General features: G+C 36.0%; 1 protein-coding gene across 3 annotated transcripts in view; it reads right to left on the bottom strand.

The window, feature by feature from the left end:
- The window catches only part of CNST (consortin, connexin sorting protein), a 94,150-nt gene that overhangs the window by 31,135 nt on the left and 43,669 nt on the right, over positions 1-19,346 (bottom strand). For all 3 annotated transcript variants that reach the window (XM_054694962.1, XM_037510325.2, XM_054694963.1), the window contains 6 exons: positions 14,807-15,009; positions 5,012-5,042; positions 3,246-3,332; positions 2,689-2,803; positions 560-581; positions 285-381 (listed from right to left, as the gene is read on the bottom strand). In XM_054694962.1, the coding sequence (XP_054550937.1) occupies positions 285-381; positions 560-581; positions 2,689-2,803; positions 3,246-3,332; positions 5,012-5,042; positions 14,807-15,009 (555 nt within the window). The remainder of the gene's footprint in view (positions 1-284; positions 382-559; positions 582-2,688; positions 2,804-3,245; positions 3,333-5,011; positions 5,043-14,806; positions 15,010-19,346) is intronic.

The following is a 19,346-nucleotide window of genomic DNA, read 5'->3' as shown; positions in this document are numbered from 1 at the left end:
GGGACTCTCGCTGGTGGCCGGGGATTGAACCGGCATTGCAGAAGCTGTGGGCAGCTTCGCAGCCCAGCGCTTAACTGCTGCGCCACCAGGGGAGGCCCCCTACTAGATATTTTTAAACAACATTACGTAATATAAAGAAAATCTTGCTTTGCTACTTTTCTAGAAGATATATATATAAAGTAAATGAAAAAAACTCCCTTCCTAGCAGCTCAGCTGTAGCACTTGCAAAGTTACAAGAGGCAGGCATCTCTTACATTCCTCTCTAACTAAAGTATAAAACTTACCAGGTTCTTTGGCTGTAGCTCCTTTTTCCTTTGGAACTTCAGTTATTTTTAATTGCATAAAGCATTTTCTTCCCAGGGACTTTTCTATAGCTGCTATCTAAAAAATTTTAAAAAAAGGGCGGGGGGGTGGGGCAGGACAGGGAAAAACTGTTGGATTAAATTAGAAAGCTGAAAGTAACTTGAGAAAGGTGTTATTATTTTCTAAATAGTCCACATAACAGACATATGACATTAATATTTTTCCTATGAATATTTTAAAAGAAACAATCTCTTACCTTATATTTGGACAAAAGAGGACTGTATTAAAAAAAAGAAAGAAAAGAGTTAAAAATCTAAAAGAGCAAGATGATTCCAAACAAATGTCACAGAAATGGCCATTAAAAAAAATGCAGCTTCTCTGGATTCTAATACGAGCACAGAACTTTTTCAATGCTGAAACATTATCACTGGTTCACATAGTTCAAAGTGCATTTATATCATGTGTTAATCTCTGTAAATAGCCAATAACTACTGAAAACTTCTAAAGAAGCTACAAATGTTGAGATGCTGACCAAGAAAAAAAAATGCTAATCTCTTGCTAATAGTGTATTACACATACTAACAGTGTATTAGTGATCACATACACACATTTTAAAATACCAGTTTATATCATTATGGTCTAAAATTTATGATGGGAGATAATTTTATTGACATTATGCATGGAAACATAGCCAAAAATGTAATTTTGAAATATTATATTTTAGAGATTACCCAAGATAATATCAATAGAATGCATATACCCATAAAAAGGCAGGCATAAAAATGTTCATTTAATCACAATATTTAAAAAACTGGAAAAAATCCTAATGTCTATTAAAAAGAATGGACAAATAAATTGCTACACAAAGAACCCACACAAAAATAAAGTATCATATTACCACTGCACATGTAACAGACACTATGGGCAAAATAAGGTAGATTCATTCTTTATGATTACATTTATATGAAAATATGGAACAGGCAGAGCACTCAGATAGTGGTGACCTCAGTTAGGGTGGGTCCTCACTTGGTATATGCATGAGAGAATTTTCTGAGGGGTTGGATTATTCTGTATCTTGGTCAGAGTGATAGTTACACGTATGGATACGTGTGTGTGTGTGTGTGTGTGTGTGTAAAGATTTCATTAGGCTTGTGTACTTTACTGTATGGACAACAAAAATATTTTTAAATATTAAAATTAAGAGTAATAATCTGGAGGAATCATTAAATTTAAAGCATAAAAATGCCAGGCTCATATTATATTCAGTAAATAATGTTTTAAATAACTATAAAAAGCTAACTATAAAAGTTAATTATAAAAGTTAGCTATAAAAAAGTTATTAGTTATATGGGAAAGGTAAGGAAGGTCTCTACAGTGAATACTCTGAAGAAAATGATCTTTATTTTAAAAGATTTCATAATTTAAAAACTCTGTTAAGTTGCAATTTAACCTACTTAACATGCTAAAAAATTAAGTTATATTTTGGAATCCCTTAAAACACTATTTCAAAGGTTCAAATTATCCATCACAAGAAGCAACTGTCATGAAAGTTAAATGAACATCACTTCTGAATTTAAAATCATTCCTAAAAGGTTGGTCTCTAAAATAATCAGATCAAAAAGGTATCCTCTAGCTCTTGCATGAGCTAAGCAACAATTACTTGGGTCTGTTTTACTATAAACAAATAGAGTTTTGAAGTTTACTCTTTGTGACTCTGAGGGAAAAGGAGAAAAAGTTATTAACAGAATGGCACCTTTCAGCCTCTGTATGGGGCACTCAAGTCTAGGTCACCAAGACCTTCTGAGTTAGCTTAATCATTATTATCCCTCTCCTTCACCTTCAGAATTTTGAGTCTTCAAATAATAATCAAAAATATGTATTTTAAGTGCTTTATTATTATTACAATTTAGTTTTTAAAATGTAACTTTTTGATATCAATTAAGCAATTGAAAATTATCTGGTAAATGTGGCTTTCCTTCTGTATTATTTTGGTTAAATATGTATTGTAGTTTCTTCCTGGTACAGGGTACAGGCTACTCTTAAGAATGTGTTTTTACTACATATACAAACATTGACAAACAGCTGTAATACAAAAATTTGAATATACAAGTTTGTCTGTCTGAATTGCCTAATCTTATAACCAGAGATCAAAATCAGAAGTTATATTTACAACTATTTGAAGCTATATAAAGTTGATCTTTTACTGTATTCAATATAAGAAACAAAATAAAAGCTGAGAAAAGAACCTAATTATTTATTATATGCATTTTCGTTTCTCCAGTTGAAAACACTGGCAAAATAGATTGTACGATTTAAATATTCAATGCTACAATGCTTCTTCATATTCTATTCCAATTCATTCTAACCAAATACTGATACACTTACTCTTGATGTGTTGTGCAAAATTTTGTAAGCTGCTCAAAATCTTCACCATTAAATCCTTTCTCTGAATTCCTTAGAGATGTAACTGTATGTGGCTGTACAGTTTTCCATTTTGTTTCTAAATTAAAAATATTTGTTAGGCACTGGCTATTTAAAAAAGACATTTAAAAGGAAAAAAATAGCTAACTGGTTCTATTGATAAAGATCAACATGCACAATTATCACACAGAGTTAGAAATTGCTAAGCAATTACTTTTCAATGTAAGTAAATATTATCCAGATACTAAATTAGCCAGTAAAGAATGCAAAGGGGTCAGAAGAATCGAGAATAGTTGCAAGTGTTCTTTTCTTGGCATTGCTATGAAGAACAAAATACAAAGAGAACTATTTTCTCATAATGACATAGATTTATGATGAAAATGCTATTTTCTTTGCAACAATTAATTTGACATAGAAACATCAATTTCCTGACTTAGAAAATGAGGTCAAATATTTTAACTTTCTAGATAGCAATTTGTATACATTACTGATAATTTCATATTCTGCTGGTCTGTACTTACCCCACTGTTCTTGAATGGCAGAGAGATTTGCAAGTAATTGCTCATGATACAATCGTTCAAGCTGAATGAATTTCATTGCTTTCTCGTCTGAATAAAAAATTTAAGGAAAACAGAAATCCAGTCTATTTTCTCTTACCACTTTATTTGAAGAATGTCCTGTATAGGCTGAGTAATTTGATGCTTACCAAAATATAAGAGCACTCTAAATAATTTTCTATATGGTAAGTAATGTTTCTTGGTTTTGAACCAGATACATTTTAATGTAGCATATTAGGCAGCAGCTACTTTGATTTCATTTTATAAGCAAACAACAGAAACTAAAAGAAGGTTTTAATGCTGAAGGAATGCCTCCTTACTAATGTATTTCTAGCAGTCAGTAAAATGTAATGTACTTGAAAATAGGATCCACATGGAGTCAGGGAATCGAAATGTTTCCTTTCTTCCTCTCTCTTAATAAAGAGTGTTGTCAAGTGTTTTGTTTTGATTTTTTTATTTCAACTCCCTTGATCCTGTACTTACTTCTCACTGTTTTTCTATCATAAGTCCAAATGTTTGCATAAATAAACAAGGACAGAGCAAAACATCATATGTATCTTTTGTAAAAATGTAATTAACATGTCAGAGATTTTCATAATTATCATGTGATACCCTTTTTATGTAGATTTTCTCAGAAACGTCTGCCTTCTCATCCGCATCACACATTTAGCATTTAGCATCGTATGGGGTCATGACAAACTGTCCAGCTGTCTACCTTCCTTTGGGCAATGTTCTAAATGTTGACCCAGAAAGAAGGAAGAGAAAAATTCATTGTTTAGCTTTTTGTGCTTGCCACTGTCACTCAGCAGTTGAGTTCTCTCTTACTTAAAGCCTTAAAATAGGCCCGGGAGAAACAGGGACAGTTCCATTTACTCCCCAACCCCCATGACTAAAAATTCACTAATGTTTCTCAAATTCTATTGAACTACAAAATTATCTGAAAAACTTGTTAAAATACAGATTCATGGGTCTGGTCACCAGAAACTCTGATCTGCATTTCTAATAGGCTTCTGGGGATGTTGATGGAGATCTGCTCTGCTCTACATCATACTCATTAATTGGTTAGAAAAAGAGGGCTAGCTCATTTTCACCAGAACTCGAGCTCTACATATTTAATAGGAAACTGCCACTGTCTGAAGTCGTTACCAGAGTTTGCTTAATAAGGTTCAAGATAGGAACTGTCTATCTGTCAAACTGCTGAGAGAAAGTCATGGTGAAAAGTGGTGAGAGTCAACCAGGTCCAAAGGAAAAAGAGACTACACAGATGAGGAAGAACAGATGCCGGTAATACTTCTTTCTAGAGAGTATATACTGGGTCATCCCTCAAAAAGAAAAACTTAATAAACGGGAAACCAAGAAACTGAAGGAAGAAAACTTTCCTATACAATAGTTAATATGTGGTTTCACTTGATTTTTATCCTGTTTATTACTAGTAAAGAATTCATTTTTTTTCCTTTGTAGGTATATAGCTATAAAAAGACAGTTGCAAGATTTACTATATGTGAAATACTTGACAGGCTCTACTATATAATTATTAACTATTTAATTCAAAAGAAAGAAGATCCATTGAATTTTTAAGTTGTATTTTGGTAAAACTGGACCTTATCCATGGAAGATTGAATTTGAATAGATTGATACACTACACTTATGGAAAGTGCAACTTAATTTTTTTAAGTGGGCAGTACTCTAAGAGTTCTATGAATTCCTTCCTGTAATTAAAAAAAGGATACAGTCTTCCTCCTGGAAATAGGACTCTGCTATCTGTTTTAAAAAAAAAAAAGGAAATTAAATTAACATTTCAATGAAGGGATACATTTAGAAGAAATCAAGACCTTGAAACTTTGAAAGCCTTTGACATTACACTAAGAAAAATCTTATTTAATTACATTTACCAGTTCAGAGGAAATCTGACTGTAGGTATAGTCTGAAACCACTCATTTCAAGCAAAACAAATGTCGACAAAGATCTTTGATTTTTATAAAATCTCATTCTTCCTATTCTATTTTAGTTAAAGTAAACTTGATTGATTCACTGGACTTTAGAATTCCAAAGAATGCAAAATAGAGAGGTTTAGAAGTGTATAACATGAGTGAATGAATCATTTTGTATGTTGTAAATTAAAAGGTTGAAATATATTACATCACATGATACTTTATTTTTTTTTTACTTTTTTCTTTTTTTTTCTTTTTCTTTTTATATTCCCCATACAATTGCACCCCCCCTTATTTTGACTCCAATCCCTCCTTTCCCCGCACCCCCCCATAGTGTGTCTCTAGTTTACAGTTGTTTGTTGATTTTGATTTTTTCTTTCTTATCGTTATTCTTTTTGGTCCCTAATTTAGGTTTTCTAGATTCCTGCTATGAGTACATAACATGAAACTTTAAAACCCCATCAATTTTACTTCTATTTCACAAACTACCTCATGAGACAGTGACTTCTGATTTGCTTTGATATTTTCAGAAAGGCCAGAGTGATGGCCTTCAGAAAAAGAGTTGAGTGATGGCATTTAGAATGTCTACAAAGTGCTGTGCAATGTATACGGCGCTGAATGAGGATCCAGGGACTCAAGATCTGCTTCCCGAGGCTTATTACTCAGATTCATTCTAAGGCCCTTTCAATTAAAAAAGTCTTTGATTATAATGACTTTGGGATCTTATAGATAGCATGTTGAATAAACAGGTAAAACTGAAAGCAGTCACTCAAAAATATTTGTGTAAACTGTGGTCTTACTTAAAATATTGCAGGTAAGTAGTTTACATTTTTAAAATGTTCCATTGATTTTTATCAAGTCTCTAATAAATAAAGGATGCTTTATTCATAGTTCACTCTATATTTTTCCAGATAGCTGCCAATACACAGAGCAATGAAGTACTTGTCAAACCTAGCAACCAAAGGAAAGGTTTTCCCAAATCCTGCAGTAGGTACTGTCAAAGGAAAGTTTTTTGCCTAGTTTAAAATTTATTCTATAGATCTACCATTTTTCCATAAGCAATATAAATATCTGGATATGAGCACCTCTTTTTAAGTATTTAGTTTAATCAAGAGTTTGACTCTATGGCCTCTCCGGTGGCGCAGCGGTTGAGCACTGGGCTGCAGAGCTGCCCGCAGCCTCTGCAGTGCCAGTTCCATCCCCGGCCTCCAGCGAGGGTCCCATATGGTGCGCAGACCTCTCCTGCCGTGCCCACTGCTCTCCTCAGCAGTATACTTCATCGGTCTGCCTGTTCTGCTCCCCGCTCTGGCTCTGGTGAATTCACTTAACCTCCTGCGCTTCTGACTGTACCCAGTGCTTGTATAAACAAATAAATAAATCTTTGGGGGAAAAAAAAAAGAGTTTGACTCTATACTTATTTTCTATTCTAAGGACTCTGCAAAGGATAAACTGACTTTCAATATTGTGCTTATCTTTCATAAGATCAATGTTCTAAAAGCATATTATAGTACTAGTTTGAATCAAATCAAATTGCCAATATACAAACCACTTTTTTTTTAAACCTCTAAAATGAGAATTTCAGATACTATGACAGCAAGTGTACTGATACATATTTAATAATCATCTCTGGAGTGCTGGGGAGAGCCCTGGTTTGTAGTGTGGTGTTTGCTTATCTGTGGTGTCAATACTTTGCTCTCATCACGGCCAATTCTAAGATACCAATGTGACGTAAGTCACCAAATACAGTTCTCATGAATTGGTACAAGCAGGGCCCAGCATATCACTGGTAACACATAATAGAAGTCAATGACAACATTTCATCTACAAACTTCCAGTACAGTCTATGGCATGGCATAGAGTTTCCCTAGTACATATGACATGAGATATAGTTTCAGGTTTTCCACTAAGGTTAAATCTCTGGCCCTTCAAAGCTACTCTCCTTTTGTTTTTGCATCTGTGCACCACTGACGCATAATTATTTTTAAATAGCTCTTATTTAAGAAGTTTTGATGGGATCCATACTTATTAGGAACCAGGATTTCTGACACTACAGACATATATAAATTTCAATTTGCATTAAGGTTTCTGTGGCAGTTCCTAAACCATAAATGCAACCATGAAGAAAGGGTCCTGAAACCTAATGCTTCAAAAGTAAAAGGCATTTCCAGGTGAAAGGTCAGTTTGAAAAATAAATAATAAGAATGTTTTCCTTATAAATATCTACCCCTGGCCAAGTCCAGCAGGGCAAAAGATGTGATTTTCTTTGCTGTCTCTATGTCTAAATTGGGGACAAAGCCTAACAGAGCAGAAAGAATATGGGGTTTGGCAGTGAATGATGTGTCTGCATTCTAACTCAACGTCTACTACTACTAGCTGTATGACCCTGGCTGTGTCATTTCCTATCTCAAGCCTTAGTTTCCTTATCTGTAAAACAACTACAATTCTTAGTTTCCTTATCTGTAAAAAAACTATAATTCTGTAAAACAACTACAATTCTGTGAGATAAGCTGTTTCCTTATCTGTAAAACAACTACAATTCAATTGAGAGAATGTGTATCTGGCACAGTGCCCTGCACATAGTAGTAACTACTTAAAATGGCTTTTGAGTCTGAGCCTGAACCAGAAGTGCAAGCTGCAGAATAGAATCAGGTGAAGAAGTAAGTTGGGCATTTGGGCTGTTTCCATAACTTAGCTATTGTAAATAGTGCTGCTATAAACATAGGGATGCAGGTGCCCTTTTGAATTAATGATTCTGTATCCTTTGGATAAATTCCTAGGAGTGGAATTGCTGGGTCATATGGAAGCTCCATCTTTAGAAAATCACTGTGAACAGCAGTTTTAAGGTTATTCTGATTTCAGGTTTTTTCTACCTGACAGGGACAACAACCATAACAACGGAATTAGGAAGGTGTATCCTTTGGCCATGGTCTCACATAGTTTCGAGGATCCTAGTGCAGCCATTTTCTGCCCAAGCAGGATAGTAAAACTATGTCTGAAACTTTACTTTCAGTAAAAACTCACTGAATAGATTGTAACACTTGATGTTTTTCTTCTTACTTGCATATGAAAAGCTTCCAAGTTTATGACTTCAGTTACTATTTTTCAGGGGTTCATTAAATTATATTTTGTTTATTTCTTTTATCTTCTCAAATTTTATTGATTTGCCAAATTTATATAATTTTAGGAGTACAATTTCACATCTCCATATGTGCACATGCTTTATCCACTCTCCATCGAAGCTCCCATGCCAGTGCCCTAGCCCCTTCCCTCTCTATCCCCTGGCCCCTCTGCCACAACTCCTGGTAATCACCATATTTTTCAGTTACACAACCAAAGCTAAACCATAATGAGATTAACTAAGTCAAGGTATCAAACGTTATCACACCCAAGAACAGGATCGTAAATGGAATTTTTTAAGCATCCTAAGAGTTAAAAATATAATGATATATCGAAAGTAATTATAGTCTTATTTTCAATGGTCTTTAGTACATATTCACCCATATAATATCACTTCAAAAATAATCATTGTCCCAAAATTAACTCTCCCTTTCTAATTCTTTATTTGTTAATGGTACTCCTACTTCTCCAAACTGGTTATCCTAACCTTACCTCTGACTTCTACTTAGGTTTCTTTTACCCAATTTTAAAAAACTTCTGTATAAAACATTAATGCTTATATTTTATATTTATTTTTCAGTTTCAGCAAAAAATGGGGATTGAGTCCTTTGCTTCTCCCTCTAGTTGAACCCTACAAAAGTAAGATTCCCTCTGTTGTTCTCTGGGCCACATTCACATGAATCTACAAGAAAGGTGATATTGTGGATATCAAGGGAATGGACAATGGTCAAAAAGGAGTCCCCCACAAATGTTACCAAGGCAAAACTGGACATCTATTATGTTACCAATTTGCATTTGGCATTGTTGTAAATGAATAAGTGAAGGGCAAGACTTTTGCCAAGAAAACTAATGCTCATATGGAGCATGTTAAGCACTCTGAGAGTCAAGATAGCTTCCTCAAATGTGTGAAAGAAAATGATCAGAAAAAAAGGAAGTCAAAGAGAAAGACACTTATATTTAACTGAAGTGCCAGTCAGTTCCATGATAGGTGTGGGGAAAAAAAAAGACCTCTGGACTATAAAAAATACATTTTTTTATCTGTTTATTCTTTTTATTTATTTTTATTTGATTTAGAGAAGGAAAAGAAAAAGAAAATGGAAATAGATGTGAGATTTTTCACTTTCACAGTTACCTTTTGGAGGATTTTCATGAACTAAAAGTGTACTTTACAGAAAGACGATCACACGATGATACAGAACGAGATCCCAAGGGCAAAGACTGAAGAATTTCAAGAGGGAGCATTAGAGATGGAAGAGCAGAAATGTGCTACAGAAAGCTTTTTCATTAGGAGAAAATATTAATGAGCTATAAAACAGAAAAAATAAAACAAACATGCTCACTCTAGGTGTCTGAATATTGCAAAGAAAATAAGCCAGCTAATGGAAAACAAAATACTTATAGATCAGGTTTCTTAATGCTGCTGTGAAAGAATTAATATCTGATGAATTTTTTTCCTGAACACAGTTAAATATGAAATCATCTATGAAGGTTCTACAAAACTTTTTTCCCTACTAAGCAATATGAAGGCAGGTGTTTATAGGAGGCTACCTACACATTCTTGAAGGTTAAAAGCCTCACTGTCATCAAATGAATTAATTTAAGCTTCTCCTATATGCTTAAAGAAATTCAACAGAACTTAGTACTGTGGGGTATAATAAATCCATAAACCTATAAAGCATAAATCTGATAACCAAATAAAAACTATTAAACAATCCAATTAACTTGATGAAAGTTTCATTACAAACATTGTAATGCAACAAGCTCCAGAAAATAAAGGTTCATTTTTTAACTCTTAAAAGAGCCCTCATCCAGAAAAGAAAGACCATTGAATGGAAGGAAGTCTGAGCTGCTGGAACTCAATCCCAATGAATTCATGGCATGATGTGAAAAAATAATAAAAGACCTCTGGACTATAAAAAATATATAATATAGAGTCCTCCCCTGGTGGTGGAGAGGTTGAGTGCTGGGCTGCAAAGCTGCCCGCAGCCTCTGCAGCACCGGTTCGATCCCCGGCCCCCAGCGAGGGTCCCACATGGTACACAGACCTCTCCTGTCGCACCCGCTGCTCCCCTCAGCAGTGTATTTCGTCAGTCTGCCTGTTCTGTTCCCCGTTCTGGCTCTGGTGAATTCTCTCACCCTCCCACGCTCTGACTGTACCCAGTGCTTGTATAAATAAAAAAATATATATATAATAAAAAAGTAAGCTGCATATTAAATAATTTTGTATCATATCTAATTTCATGGGGTTGATAATAGCATTATAGATTATACAGGAGAGTATCTGCCCTTGTTCTTAGGAAATATATGTTCAAGTATTTAGTGATGATATGAGGATCATGCCAGAAATTACTGTAAAATGTTTTCATAGAAAATATGTATGTAGTTGGGGAGAAAAAAATTGGTAATATGTCAACAGCTAGCAAATCCAGGTGAAACAAAAATTGGGAGGTGGTAGAAATTAGTGAAATGAATAAAATGTCATTTTATCTCTCCCTGAGTTGTGTCTCCTTGGTGGGGGGATAGCAGGATATTTTCTATTTTGGGGATGAGGAGGGCAGCTGTTAACTGCTATTGCCCTGATATTTTAATCTACTGTGAGCTTCAGTATCTCCTTGTTGATTCCTATTCTTCAGCTCTAATAAGAAATCTCTGAGGATATGTTTATGATATTTGATTTTTACTGTATATCAAGCACTGTTAAGTTCTTTCATATGCATTATTTCAATTGGTTTTATGCAACTTTAGAGAAGAAAAACCTGAAGGCCACTAAGTTTAAATGGTAGAGCCAAAGTCCATCCTTTTAAATTTCTACTGCACTCTAAGAAACTTTGCCAGAAATGAACAGATGGCTGAGATTTTTTAAGGAGTATAACCTATAGGACTCAGCAAACTGATAAGTTCCTTGGAGATAGGAGTGGAATGTTACTTGAGATATAAATAAATCAAATAATCATCAGGCCTAATCAAGATTGTTACCATTGACCTGTCCAGAAATGTGATTTTTGAATTTGGTCAAAGATGGCATCAGAGGAAGTACTTTGTTTTTTTTCCAGTGAAACAAATAAATATGAAAGTTAACTCACATCACTGAAGCCTGTAGATTCACTGGGTTGGGGTGAAACTGGAACACCTCTTGGAAAGTGGAGACCAGCAGAAAATGCACCAGAAAGGATATTTAAAAAATTCATGCTTCATTAAGCAAGTGGTGGGCAGAGAGAAACACCAGGAGATAGTGGTCCCCAGTGGGAGGCTACGTGAAAATCATGTCACCTGTTTGGTGGCCCTGGGGATGTGACAGCTCAGTGATGTGGAGGTGAACGCCACTGACTGAGGAAAACGATATGCAGAGGAGTTAGGGTGCTTTCTGCTGGATATGCTTCTACTCCCTACGGAAGGGAACAGGGACAATCAAACTATGGGCAGAAGGACTAAACAGGCACTTATCCAAAGAAGACACACATATGGTCAATAAGCGCATGGGAAAATGCTCATCATCACTTATTATCTAGAAAATGCAAATAAAAAACCACAATGAGATACAATAGGGCCCATATCAAGAAGACCAGAAACAACAAGTGTTGGTGAGGATGTGGAGAAAAAGGAACTGTTGGTAGAAAGCAGATTAGTACAGCCCTATGGAAAACAGTGTGACGTTTTATCAAAATATTAAAATTAGGCCTACCATATGACCCAGCAATTTCACTCCTGGGAGAATACAAAAACACTCTTATGCACTCTTATGTTCTCTGCAGCACCATTTACAATGTATTATTTAATATGCAGCCTATATTCAAATTTCTTCCAAGCTGTTCTAGAAACAGTTGGGTTGAATGGAATCATAAGGAACTTGCTTTGTGAGGGAATCTCAGATTCACCACATGTAACCAAATGATGGTAATACTTATCTCTGTAGGTTGCTTGTAGGGTGCAATAACAAGATGTCTGAATACCCTTTGCAAACTGAATCAACTGCACAAATGTAAGGAACTCTAAAAGATTAGAAAGCTGCCTTGGTGTTGATGTTTCTCAACTGTATTAGTAAGTTAGTAACTTTAGAGGTAAAAAACCAGTATACATTTTTCAAAGGCTTTCTTTAAATTCATTGAGAAGGTAATATTAGTTTGGAAAAATAAACATTTTCTTTCCTTGAAACTATTTCAATTTTTAAAAATTAAAAATTACTCACTGTTCATTGCAAAAGCTAAAATGAAAAACAGAAGTAAATGAAATAAAGAGTGAAACCTTTTCCACTCCCATATAATAATTACTTTCATTTTAAGGGAAAATGAAAGACAACACATAAATATCTTCATTTTTTTCTAAATTAGCTCTTGTATAAAAATGCTTCCTCATCTGGGCCTCCCTGGTGGTGCAAGGGGTTAAGATGCAACCTATGAAGCTGTCCGCAGCCTCAGCAGCACAAGTTCGATTCCCCCGGCCGGCCAGGGAAAAACCCACATGGCGCAGCGTACCTCTCCTGACTCTCCCACAGCTCCCCTCAGCAATGTACTTTGGTCAGTCTACCTGTTCTGTTCCTCACTCTGTCTCTGGTGAATCCTCTCACCCCCTATGCCTCTGGCCTGTACCCCAGCTCTTGTATGCATAAATGAATAAATCTTCAAAAAAAATGCTTCCTCATCACCATCCTAAAGGCTTCCTATTTTTTAGGTTCTCCATCTTCTAATTTATCATCATAAAAGTTCTTATTCTAAAATTCAAATTTGATTCTGGCACTCCCATAATTAAAAACTCCCAGTCCTTGAAAGTAAAGCTGTACTGTCACCAGCTATCCAATCTCAATTCCTGTCTCTTTCTATTTTAATCTTCAACATCTCAGACATGCCTTTGCACGGGCGGATCGCTTTTCTTGCACCAGCTCACTTTGCTCATCTAATGAGTGCCTACACATCCTGCAAAAAGTAGCCCAAGAGTCATCATGTTCTTTGTCTCTCCCTAATGCCTACAGAACACAATTAATCTTGCATTTTTGTGCTTCTGCTGAAACTGTGACACGTCCATTTCAAAACTTGTTAAGAATTCTACAATTATATGTCTTTCTCTTGTCTACTTGCTCTTGCTAGGACTTCCAGTATTATAGCGAAAAGCAGTGGTAAGATTGGACATCCTTGTCTTGTTCCAGATCATAAGGGAAAGGCTTGCAGCTTTTCACCACTGAGAATGATTGGCTATGGACTTGTTGTATATAGCCTTTATTATGTTTAGGTATGTTCCTTCTATCCCGATAATTTCGAGGACCTTTATCATTAACAAAAACAAAGTAAACAAACCAGTCAACAAATGGACAGAAGAGCTAAAGAAACACTTATCCAAAGAGGAAATGTATATGGCCAACAGGTATATGAAAAAATGTTCAACATCACTTGTTATCACGGAAATGCAAATCAAAATCACAATGAGGTACCACCTTACACCAATGAAAATGGCACATATTAAGAAAAGTAGCAATAACAAATATTAGTGAGGATCTGGAGAAAAAGGAACTCTCCTACACTGCTGGTGGGAATGCAAACTGGCCCAACAACTATGGAAAGCTGTGTGGAGGTTCCTCAAACTACTAAAAATGGAGCTTCCATATGATCCAGCAATTCCACTCCTAGGTATCTACCCAAAGGACTCAAAAACATTAATTCAAAAGAATACCTGCACCCCTATGTTTACTGCAGCACTATTTACAATACGTAAGCTATGGAAACAACCCGAATGCCCAAAACTAGATGACTGCATCAAGAAGATGTGGTACATCTACACAATGGAATAGTATGGCTGTTGTTAGCAGCAACGTGGATGGATCTAGAAGGGGCTATGCTCAGTGAAATAAGCTAGAAAGAAAAAGAAAAATATCGGATGGTTTCATGTATAGGAGGGATGTAGAGGAACCAAATTAGGGATCAGGAAGAAAAAAAAAGTGATGATAATAAATTAAAAATCAAAATTAACAGGCAACTATAAATCAGAGACATTCTGCTGGAGAGAAGGAGGGAGTTGGATCAAAGCAGGGGTGGGAAGAACACAAGGGACAATGGTGATGGTGCACGGGTTAAACGGTGGTGGGAATTTCGCAGAGACTACACCTGAGAGGAGAAAGCATACATTGTACAAAAATGAATACTGATGTAAAAAATATATAAAATTAAAAAAAAAAAGAATTCCACAATTAATTATCTATATGATCATGACTCCTATTGCACAGTGGCTCTCTTAGGGACATGCCCAGTTAAGTTTCAGGGACCTCGTTGATGCTCACCACATTAGTTGTACAGATCTTTTTCACTAAATAAGCGTGGCCACTAGTCACTCATATGTCAAATATCCCAGCAGTCACCGGTCCAGACTAGGTTTCTCACTCACCAATGACAGGTGTGGTAGAATCAATTACAGTGAACTGAATCTTAAATTATTAGAGACAATGGTAGTAGAAGTTTAGCGAGACTGAGAATGAAGTGGTTAACACTGTACCTGATGAAGACAAAGGGGGAGTGTTCTTGAATCCAATTGCTCAACTTCACCTCGTATGAGTGAGAACAGAGACTGCAGAACTAGCTTCGGGGCTTCTGGCTGATCATTTGCATTTATTTCAGCAGACTCTTCACTAATTGCATGTGTGGCTGCACTTAGTATATTTTCTTGCATTAAAGGCGTCGTATCTCCTGAAGAAAGCCCTTTAGGAAGTAAATAAGATGCCAATGTTAGGGTAAAAATTCCATCATGGTGAAACATCTTAAAACAATTATGTCTATTAATCATAACATTTTCAAGTGAAATCAATAATATAAAAAAAGCCCTGACACCAGTTATTGTCCCCATTTAGACTGTGCTGACATTTGATTGCTTCTATTAATATACATATAAACCATATTTTACAGAGTTATAATTCAGCATTAATAATAAAAGACTGAAAGATCTCTTAGGTTAGAACTTGACTAAATACTTGACTCTTCCAATGGAAAAATGTATTAACTATAATCTGAAGTCCAAAATAACACAGAAGTAAACAGGAAAAAAGTTGAGCCTTCCTCTTTAACCTCTGGTCTGATAACTTTAGAAAAGCATTTCAATCCCACAAGAGCAGCAGGAATTCAGATGCCAGAGCAAAGGGCCACAAAGACATTTTCTCCACTAAAAAGAAGTAATACAGACTTTTAAAAAAAAACATTGAAGAATAAATGCTTGTCCCACAGCTTCTGAACCAAATTCTTGTACCAAATAAAAAAATTAAAATGTACCAAATTAAAAAAAAAATAATTATGCATTGTAACGTCACCCTTCACTGAAATGTCATTTCTAATTTTCATACTTAAAGTGAATCAAAGCATCAGCAGGTACCTGTCTTCAGGCAGTCTGCTCCAGAAAGGGTCTTTCTCAGTAATTTAATATGTGTGCACCATGATTGAGAATGCTCTCTACAGACTTGAGCCATGTCTTCTACTACCTTCTAAATAAACCCACTAATCAATCTGACCAGACCAGTCAATTCTTTATTTCCCTAGTAAAGTACTCTCTGACTTTCTGAGCAATTACAGATTCTAACAGGAGGAATATTTGCCTTCCCTTAATGTTAACTTCTCTTCTACTCTAACAAAACCCATGTATTTCTCTATATAATGGGTCTGCCGTAAACTTACTTTCCTCTGAGCCCTGTATACAGCCCTCTATTATGCTGGGTTGCATTATAGTAATTGGTATGGCCTGGTTTCTATTATATTAGATCATAACTCTGGAAGCACAATAATTTATATGCCATGGTATCACAGTTGTATCCAGTAGTGTCTTTAGCACTAAAATTGCAAGTGCTGTGCTTTTAAAAAATAATCACTTACAGTGATTCCTTATATTTTAGAAAATTCTTTTCTATGAACTTTATGCCATTTGTTCTCTGGAAGTACAAAGCCGTGATGGCCTGCTGTTTTGCAGAGATAATATTTATGCAAAAATGGGTGATTCTTTTGCTTTCTATTTTTCTAGCCACATCAGTGGTGGTGCCAATGTGGGAACAGAAACTTTGCACAGAGAACTGCAAAGAAACTGAGAGAACTACTGTTTTATTTCCCTTCCCTGGTGCCACACTACTATGCCCAAGACATTTAAACTAAGGTAAGGACACCCCCTAATTATTTACTCCTGTTAATTAAATTGTTCTCACATAGTTATCAAAGAGAACAGTATGCTTCTTTGGGAAAAAAACATTTTCAGTAAAACCTTAAAAATATTACCAAAGAGGACAGGAATCTCAAAGGTAAGGAAAAAGGACAGGAATTATCACTCTTTTGTAAAGAAGGTGAAAAAAGGGTCTTAAATAAAGGGAATAGATATATGTAATTGGGATTATCTCAGTAATTTGGACAGTGTAGATTTACAATGGTTATGGTTCCTGTTAGATCCATTTTCCCTTTAAGTTATTTTAATAATTAATGTTACGGATGTGTACCATTTATAAACAATGCGCTGGCAAATGAAATTATGTGACTGAGCAAAGAAATCTATAAGAAAAGAAAAATATTAATCATAAAACATAACCAACAGAAATCCTAAAAGCCTGGAGAAATCCAAGACAGGCAATCGGAAAGACTATACCACTTTAATCACTAACTGAAAGGAGGAGGTGGACAATATGAACTAGGCTCAGATGGGTCATTCTATTCATAGCTGGGTTTAGAGGACAGGAAACCCAGCAAGATCCATACCATAAAAGGATTATCTCTTAGAGCTTGAAAACGATGACCTTCAAAGATGACTTAACTACAAAATCCCCTTACATCTTGAGATAACAGTCCTTGTTGAGACATTTGTAGAAAAAGGGCATTGGAACGGAGACTTCAGTTCTGTTACAATTTTTTGAAGTGGATTAGACATTTTATTCTCTGTGCTAGTTTCCTCATCTTTAAAAGGAAGGGATTGGTTAGATGAGATCTCAGAGCCCTCCCACATCTGACAATCTTAAAATGTCAAAATCTCCGTAGTGATTTCAGTATATAAGAAATACAGCCAAATCAGCCCTTTAAGTCCTAGTCTTCAGGCCAGTCACCATGGACTTGGGGTTCTGGCTTTCTCTAGGGGCAGGCTGGTCCCTGCAGACTCAACCTCTAGCATTCATGGCCGCAGGCTTGCCCAGTTGTAAGCCACCCTCCACTGCTCAGGTCCCAAACTGGACAAAACCCCAAACTCCCAGCTTACACCATAGCCAGGGTGGCCCTCATAGGATGAATCATCAGGTCCCAGAGGTACTTGACATCCATAAGGACCCAGAATCCATACTTGGTCACATGAACCCAGGTCTCAGTCATGTCATTGAGGAGTACCAGGCTTACCCCATGGACACTTAGCCTGCCCACTTGCCAACCTGGGCACCAGATGAGCCTTTCTGAGGACTTCAGCATCAAGTTTTCTATACATGTCTGACAGTTAAGCTTCTTTGATTGCTGGACATTAAGGTTTTGATTGCTAAGATCTTCTTCAAAGTCACTCACCTTGCATGAACACACCACCACTTACACAACTAGATAGAGTCGGGCTGTCCACCCATGAGTTCCCCAATTTTAAAGCGTTTTCTTAGGTAACTGACCATTTGCTTTTCCCCTGCCCACCTTTTAATTCCTGTTCTTATGTTTTAAATTCACCAATAAAAAAACCCCAAGAAACCCTAAGTACCCCATCACTGACCCCAATAAAAGCAGAATCCCAGGGTGTGCCCCCAGGTATACCATATATGTGTGTGCTTTTTTTTAAAACAAAGTTCCCTAATCTTAGAATCAAATTACAAATCACAAAAGCAGGCCACAATATAAAAAGAAGCACAAGGACTAGTCACAACATTGGATCCATGGGGGCTCAGGTAAGTGCCCCAAAGACATTTCTAGTGAATAGTCATGTCAATAGACTGAGACTGGCACAAAACACTTAGCACAGAAGCCACCAGATGGTTCACTGAGAATCTCTGGACAGGCTGACTGGTAAAGGGCCTTCCTTGTTGAAGCCAATCTGTAAAGAGTGAAAGAGACACCTACTTTTTCAAAAGCATAGACACCAATGCAAGGCACAAGGATCACAAATAACTGAGGAAACATGAGATCACCAAGGAGTAGGTTTCTGTTTCCAGTGGGAAATAACTTTATCATGCTTTATATAAACATATGAACTGTTCCACATATTATTAAATGAGGATATACTTTACCTTAAGCACAAATACAATTCAGTAGGAAAACAACACGTGACCATATTCTAGCTACATGGATTTTTTTTTAATTGTTTGCTTTTATTTTTTTATTTATTTTTTATTTTATTTTTATATTCCCCATACAATTACAGCCCCCTTATTTGACCCCCAAAATATCCCTGCCCCCCACCCCCCATTACAGTGTCTCTGGTTCCATAGTTGTTTGTTGATTTTGATATTTTCTTTCTTAGAGTTATTCTTTTTCCTAGCCCCTTATTTAAGTTTTCTAGATTCCTGCTATGAGTGAGACTATCCGGTATTTTTCTTTTTCTTTCTGGCTTATTTCACTGAGCATGATCCCTTCCAGCTCCATCCATGTTGCTGTAAATTGCATGAGTTTATCTTTTTGAATGCTGAGTAATATTCCATGGTGTATGTGTACCACATCTTCTTGATCCAGTCATCTATTTTTGGGCATTTGGGTTGTTTCCAAAGCTTAGCTATTGTAAATAGTGCTGCTATAAACATAGGGGTGAAGGTGCTCTTTGGAATTGATGTTTCTGTGTCCTTTGGGTAAATACCTAGGAGTGGAATTGCTGGATCATACGGAAGCTCTATGTTTAATAGGTCAAGAAATCTCCACACAGCTCTCCATAAACTACTCAAAATGTTACTACTTATTTCAAAGTAAAAGCCTAAAGAACTCATGAGAAAACTATCTACTGCCAGAGATGGAAGACTAGTGACACAGATCAGGGCAGCCCTGAGATGCAGCCTGCTGTCCCTGTGGATGTTACTTAATTTCGTGATCCCCGAATTTCCTCATTGGTAACATGGGAGTTATAC

The sequence above is a fragment of the Talpa occidentalis genome, unplaced genomic scaffold, assembly GCF_014898055.3.
Source record: "Talpa occidentalis isolate TD23 unplaced genomic scaffold, MPIMG_talOcc4v2.1 talOcc4.14, whole genome shotgun sequence".
Taxonomy (NCBI): domain Eukaryota; kingdom Metazoa; phylum Chordata; class Mammalia; order Eulipotyphla; family Talpidae; genus Talpa; species Talpa occidentalis.
Note: the sequence above shows the minus strand (reverse complement) of the source record. Positions and strands in the feature narration are given on the sequence as shown.